This window comes from Myotis yumanensis, unplaced genomic scaffold, assembly GCF_028538775.1.
Source record: "Myotis yumanensis isolate MYYU_CA2020_CCGP unplaced genomic scaffold, mMyoYum1.0.hap1 SCAF_3, whole genome shotgun sequence".
Taxonomy (NCBI): domain Eukaryota; kingdom Metazoa; phylum Chordata; class Mammalia; order Chiroptera; family Vespertilionidae; genus Myotis; species Myotis yumanensis.
In genome coordinates, this window is record NW_027223754.1 from 159,520,819 (window position 1) to 159,528,247 (window position 7,429).

A 7,429-nucleotide genomic window follows, 5' to 3' on the forward strand; every position below is an offset into this window, starting at 1 on the left:
TTTAGTCAGGGATATAGACATATTTTCTCTTAGGCTATCAAAGAAAAATGAAGACAGCAGACAGTACAACAATAGCTGTCTGGTATTACTGAATCAAAAGTATACCTATTTTCCTTTTGTCAGATGGGTGAAATATATATTTTGGTATGCTGCAGGATTTTCATAGTTAGTGTATGTGTCATCAGATGAAAAAGATGGGAAATCACTGGTCTAAAGAAGCACCAAGGGGTGCTGTGCAAAGAACTGACCTTGGGAAGCAGTTGCAAGGAGGATCTACTGGAATTTGCGTCCACTTGACTTATTTGGAAAATAACAATAACAAAAGCCAGCTGCCTCTAAAAAATTAGGCAATTGCCCTAACTGGTTTGGCTCAGTGGATAGAGAGTCAGCCTGTAAACTCAAGGGTCCCAGGTTCGATTCCAGTCAGGGGCATGTACCTTGGTTTTGGGCACATACCCAGTGGGGAGTGTGCAAGAGGCAGCTGATCGATGTTTCTCTCTCATTGATGTTTCTAACTCTCTATCCCTACCTCTTTCTCTCTATAAAAACTCAATAAAATATATTTAAAAAATTAAAAAAATAAAAATTAGTTAATTTGCTTTAAAAAATTCTTAAAATATCTGGATGCTGTTTTCTAAGGCATCCTTAGGTAGCCCTTTCACTCTCAGCCTCCTAAGGCTCATCTACAAAATATGTCCCCTAGAGCTCAGGCACCCTCAAGGAGCCCTACAGGTTTTGGTAACATAACTCAAGATTCCTACTCTTCTGACTCTTCCCTTAAGAAGAGATTGGATATTCACTGTGTTAGGGATACCCCTGGCGTAGTTTTCATTTCAATTTCATGACTGGAGGAGAGTTAGAACCAGAAATATCAACCCGACAAGCAGAGACAGTTTTGGTATTAAGTGTCTACAGAAGAGATTTTTAGAATTTTCAGAGCAAAAAGGATGAGAAGGAAAATTATCTCAAACTTGAGAAAGGATGGCCTTTATTGCAAGAGTAGAGCTTTATTGCAAGATGTAATTACCAGCTTATTCTGGAAATTGTCTAGTATTTCTGATAATATGTTTGGACAACTTTCTAAAGACTTTGATAAAATGAAGAGCCTCATTTGTAAAGCTAAACTTTATCAATAAGTCCAAGACCACCAGTCTTGTGAACAACACCATTAATTTTATTCAGATGTTCCTCTTTTGTACATAGATTAACAAAGTTATATAGCTACATCTTTTTCCTATAAAAATTTATCTACTAAGGGGTTATATCTGTATTATTTTATTTCATATTAGAAATCAAAACTGAGAAATTAAAAAATCTATATATTAATTTGTTTTAAATTACTATAATAAAAATATCTTAAAACACAAATAATATATTTTTATTTAACATAACTATAATCTCAAAAAAATAACTAGAAGAGTGGTATTGATTCACATTTTTGCAAATTTTTAAAATGTCTGGTTCAAAAATCTATTTGCTAGAAAGAAATCTTTTTTTAAAGAAACATTTCTAATTTTTATTCATAAAATTAATCCAAACAGCAACAATAGATATACATAGCCACATATCAATAACAAACCAGGAAGGAAACAAAATATTCCAGAGACATCTTGAACAATTTTAAAGGAATACACACCAGGCTAAAAACATACAGCTAAACCGTGGTGCACAACAGGTTACATTTATTCCTGCATTTTCTCAATAAGTTCTTCCTTATATCTGCCTTTCTCTTTTCCAACTTGTTGAGATTTGGCTTTGTATTCAAGAATTTTTTTCTGATCTTTGTCCAGTTTTAGCCTGGTGATGACCACCTTGCTGGGGTGAATGCCCACCTGGACAGTTGTACCATTAGCCTTCTCAGGCTGCACCCGCTCCATGTAGATGACATATTTCTTTTTTTTTTTTTTTTAAATTAAAAAATATAACAGCTTTATTGAGATATAATTCACATACCATAAAATTCACCCATTTAAACTGTATAATTAATGACTTTTAGTATATTCATCACTACAACTTATTTTCTTTTTTTTTCTTTTTTTTATTTTATTTTATTTTTTTAATTAAATCTTTATTGTTCAGATTATTACATTTGTTCCTCTTTTTTTCCCCCCATAACTCCCCTCCTTCCAGCTCCCACCCCACCCTCCACCCTCACTCCCCACCCACTGTGTTCATCCATAGGTGCATGATTTTTGTCCAGTCACTTCCCGCATCTCCCACACCCCTTTTTCCCCCAAGAATAGTCAGTCTATTCCCTTTCTATGTCCCTGATTCTATTATAATCACCAGTTCATTCTGTACATCAGGTTATTTATTCACTTGATTCTTAGATTCATTTGTTGATAGATGCATGTTTGTTGTTCATAATTTGTATCTTTACCTTTTTCTTCTTCTTCCTCTTCTTAAAGGATACCTTTCAGCATTTCATATAATACTGGTTTGGCGGTGATGAACTCCTTTAGCTTTTCCTTATCTGTGAAGCTCTTTATCTGACCTTCAATTCTGAATGATAGCTTTGCTGGATAAAGTAATCTTGGTTGTAGGTTCTTGGTATTCAGCACTTTGAATATTTCTTGCCATTCCCTTCTGGCCTGCAAAGTTTCTGTTGAGAAATCAGCTGACAGTCGTATGGGTATTCCCTTGTAGGTAATTGAGCCTCTTTCTCTTGCTGCTTTTAAGATTTTCTCTTTGTCTTTTGCTCTTGGCATTTTAATGATGATGTGTCTTGGTGTGGTCCTCTTTGGATTCCTTTTGTTTGGGGTTCTCTGCGCTTCTTGGACCTGTAAGTCCATTTCTTTCTCCAGGTGGGGGAAGTTTTCTGCCATTATTTCTTGAAATAGGTTTTCAATATCTTGCTGTCTCTCATCTTCTGGCACTCCAATGACTCTGATATTAGACCGCTTAAAGCTGTCCCAGAGGCTCCTTACACTATCTTCACACTTTCGGATTCTTTTTTCATTTTGCTTTTCCAATTGGGTGTTTTTTGTCGGATCTTTGGTTTGATTATTGTACTCCTCTGGTCTGCTATTGGGTATAATATTCTTTATTTCAGTCCGTGTATGCTTACTTTCTAATTTCTTTATCGTAGCATCGAGGGTCTCATTAGTTTTCATGAGGCTCTGCACAAATTTATGGCAAGCCCTCAAAATTGCGATTCTTAGCTCCATATCTTCCATTTCTGTCATGTTTTTTTGTCTCCGCATCTTTTATGCTTTCTTGGTGCCCCCCCTTGTGGTCTCTGTGCGCAGTCTTGTTCTAGCCAAGCCTTAATTGTTGTAGTTAACACTAGAGGGATTTGACCCCCAGGCCCACTGGCTATAGGATTCAGCTGTATGGAAAACGTCTGCCTTCTGGGGGGGCGCTAATCCAGCCTTTGCCTGAGGCGATCGGCAAATGGCTGTGCGCAGGCTTTGGGCGGGGCGGGATCAACAGGGCGGGCGGAGGGAGCAGTTATGGCCACACTCAGTCCCGTTCCCAGAGGCTCTGCTTCTCAGAACCCTGGCAGCCGCTGCAAACCTCGGAGAGAAAGCTGCCCTCAGGTTCCAACTGATGCCGGATAATCCCGCTTCTCCCGTTTGAGTCTGGGTCCCTAGAGGCTTGCCCGGATCTGGAGCCCAGAGTCTGAGACTCACTCCCGACAGAAAACGACAACCGCGCCCTCAGCCACCAGCCCGCTTTGCGCGCGCACCTCGGTACCTTTGTATTTTCCACACTGCGCCGCCTCTGAGCCTCGATTTGCTGTTCTCTTTCCTTCTAGTTGTAGAGTCTCTCTTCAGCCAGCCTTCCTGTGGTTCTGGGTGATGTCCGTTCAGTCTTTTAGTTGTATTTTTGAAATGGTTGTTTGCGGCAGTGGTCTCCGGTGTTTACCTACGCCGCCATCTTGGTCTCCTTCCCGACATATTTCTTTCTGTACACGTGCACTACCTTGCCAATTTGCTGACCTTTGTAGTGTCCTCAAAACCCCTGGACCTCATTGCGCTTGTGAATGGGCATGGAGCAGATGTGGTACTTCTGTAGCAGCTCCTTGGAGAGCCGGAAGACGTGATCTTGGGGCGCATGTGTGAGGGGGCCTTGAAGTGGCATTTGCAGTTTTTGCTGCAGTCCGAGGACACAGACAGTCACCATGAAGTTCAATCCCTTCTGGCGCTGGAAGTGCTCAGAACTAGAAAGAAATATTTAAACTATTTTTTTGGGGGAAGATTTCTCCTTCATTGTCAAGTTTGAAATATAACTTTGATACTTTTTCGTAATAAATTCATCTGAGATATTGCTTTAATAAGGTGGGTGTTAGAAAAGTTCTCCTGTGTTTTCATGGAGAGGAACTTTATGAATGTGTTCCGATTTTTCTTTGAGTTTGAGGTGTGCTGCAACCTGCACAGCGGGTTCAGGATCTGAAGGAGGGGCTGATGCACAAATGAAAATGCTAGACAAAAATACGAATTATTAAGGAGTGGGGGCCAGGTGGAGTCTCTTTCTTGAAGAGGCACCCCAGATCAGTCCCGTCTGCTTTTTATTCACTTTGAATACATATTTGCCCTTTAACAATGCATACAGGCAGAGCAAAGGTAAAGTTTGGTATACAATGTAAAGATTATCAGGTCAGGAAATCACCTCAAGCCATTGCAATCACTGCAGGGCAGGCATGCTGATATTCAGCTCTGCTGAATATCAAAGTCCATTGGCCTTCCATTGCCTCTTTGGCACTTTTATGCTAATTGCTGTTTGCTTTTGCCTTCAGCAGAGGTCTTTATGTTCATTAAAGCGTCATAATCTTTCTGGTCACATCCTTGAAAGCTTGTTTTACTTGCTTATTTCTTAGAGTGTAAATGAATGGGTTCAACAAAGGGGCTACTGAGGTATTGAGCAGAGCGACTCCCTTATTGAAGGCAATTCCCTCTTTTGCTGAGGGTTTTATGTACATGAAGATGCAGCTGCCATAAGAGAGGGAGATGACAATCATGTGGGAAGAACACGTGGAAAAGGCCTTTTTCCTTTGCTGAGCAGAGGGGATCTTCAGGATGGTCCAGATGATGTTTGTATAGGAGATACTCACAGGCACCAGAGTGACCACCATGGTCACAAATGCTAAAATAAAGTCAACCAGCTCCAGGATTGTTATGTCTGAGCATGATATCTCTATGAGGGGTCCATAGTCACAATAATAATGATTCAGAATGTTGGAGGCACAGAAATCCAGCTGACTGGTCAGGATGATTGGGGATATGATGATCAGGAAACCACCTAGCCAGGAGCAGAGAACCAGCTGGGTGCAAACCCTGCTGCTCATGATGGTTGTGTAATGCAGGGGTTTACATATGGCCACATAGCGGTCATAAGCCATGGCAGCCGGAAGGTAAAACTCTGTGGCCCCGAGGAATATGGCAAAGAAATACTGAGTGAAACAACCAGCAAAGCTGATGCTCTTCTTCCCAGTTAAGATGCTGAACAGTAGCCTAGGAGTAAAAGTGGTTGTGAAGGAAATTTCTAGAAAGGAGAAATTCCGGAGGAAGAAATACATGGGAGTCTGGAGGTGGGAGTCCAGTAGTGTGAGGGTGATGATGGTCAGGTTTCCAATAATACTAAATATGTAGGTCAGGAAGAGAAGTATAAAGATGACAAATTGAATTTCTGGGATGTCTGTTAGTCCCAGAAGAATGAATTCTGTCAGAAAGGTTTGGTTTTTCATCGCTAACTCTTACAGCCTAGGAAGGTACAAAGGAACAAAGTTGGTGTTTAGAAGGGAAGAAGAGCACAGGATCATTCAGGAGAGGTTAAGGCTTTTTTGTTGAATTGATTCAACTCTTCCCCTGCCCCCTCTCCCGCCCTGTCCAATTTGACTCAAGTGAGATTTTCTATTGGATAGAGGCTGCCTCTTCACAAGAATTTTTGTTGGATTCCCACATAGGAGGATTTTCTCCATGGCTCCTTTTCAGGCTCTTCATGTACTTCCTAGTGCATCTTCTAACCCAGTGCCTAAGTTACCATTTTCTCCATTTAGTGTCTCTTTGAACACTGGCTTTTGATCTTTAATCTGCTATTTTGGCAGAGGTGTCTCATTTCCATCACTCTCTTGGTCTTAGTGTGAGAAGAAAAGCTAACTATGTTAGCTCATAGTTGAGGGGCCTTTAGGAAGGAATAAGCAATATTGTTATAACTGTGTATCCAAAGAGATCCCCAAATTCCCTTAGGTTTTTTGAATTTGTGGACCATTGTAGCTAATATCAGTATCTAAATCTTTGTAGCAATTGTCTGCTTTCCCTCAGGTCCCAGTTTGCAGATGACATGATACTGTATATAGAAAACCCTAAAGACTCTACCAAAAACAACTAGAATTGACAAATGAATTCAGTAAAGTAGCAGGATACAAAATTAATATTCAGAGGTTAAAAAAAGTAAAATTAATATTCAGAAATTGGGGCATTTTTATACACCAATAATGAACTATCAGAAAGAGAAACTAAGAAAACAATACCATTTACAATTGCACAAAACCAATAAGGTACCTAGGGATAAATTTAACCAAAGAGGTAAAAGACCTGTACCCTGAAAATTATAGGATACTAAAGAACAAAATTGAGGAAGATACAACTGAGTGGAAGCATATTTTGTTTTCCTGGATAGGAATAATTAACATAATAAAAATTCACATATTACCCAAAGCAATCTATTAATTCAATGCAATTCCTATTAAAATACCAATGGCATATCTCATAAAACTTGAACAAATACTCCAAAAATTTATATGGACCCACAAAAGACCCTGAATAGCCTCAGCAATCTTGAGTTAAGAAGAACAAGGTTGGAGGAATCATGCTATCTGACATCCAACTATTCTACAAGGCCATTGTAATCAAAACAGTATGACAATGGCATAAAAACAGGCATGTAAATCAATGGGACAGAACAGAGAGCTAAGCCCACACCTTTATGGTCAATTAATATTTGACAAAGGAGCCCTAGCTGGTTTGGCTCAGTGGATAGAGTGTTGGCCTGTGGACCAAAGGTTCCTGGATTTGATTTTGGACAAGGGCACATACCTCGGTTGCGGGCTTCTTCCTGGCCCGAGACCAGGTGGGGGCTTGTGCAGGAGGCAACCAATCGATCTGTTTCTCTTACATTGATGTTTCTCTCTGTATTTCCCACTTTCTTCCACTTTCCCTAAAAATCAATGGAAAAATATTCTCAGGTGAGAATTAACAAAACATAAATAAAGAAAGAAATAAAGACATTAAAAAAAATTTTGACAAAGGAAGCAAGAACATAAAATTGGGTAAAGACAGCCTTTTCAATAAGTGGTGTTGGCCAAGTTGGACAGATACATGAAAAAAAAAAAAAAAAAAAAAGAAAAAAAGAAAAAAAGAAAAGAAAAACAGGAAAGAAAAAAGAAACTAGATCACCAACTTACACCATACACAAGAATAAACTCAAA

General features: G+C 39.5%; 1 protein-coding gene and 1 pseudogene across 1 annotated transcript; both read right to left on the bottom strand.

Moving 5' to 3' along the window:
- Positions 1-1,682: 1,682 nt before the first annotated feature.
- Positions 1,683-4,115, bottom strand: LOC139006392 (large ribosomal subunit protein uL24 pseudogene; annotated as a pseudogene).
- A 641-nt stretch (positions 4,116-4,756) lies between these two features.
- LOC139005443 (olfactory receptor 6C4-like) lies at positions 4,757-5,686 on the bottom strand. Its single transcript, XM_070407672.1, has one exon. The coding sequence runs from the start codon at positions 5,684-5,686 to the stop codon at positions 4,757-4,759; it is 930 nt and encodes a 309-aa protein (XP_070263773.1).
- Between the last annotated feature and the right edge of the window lie 1,743 nt (positions 5,687-7,429).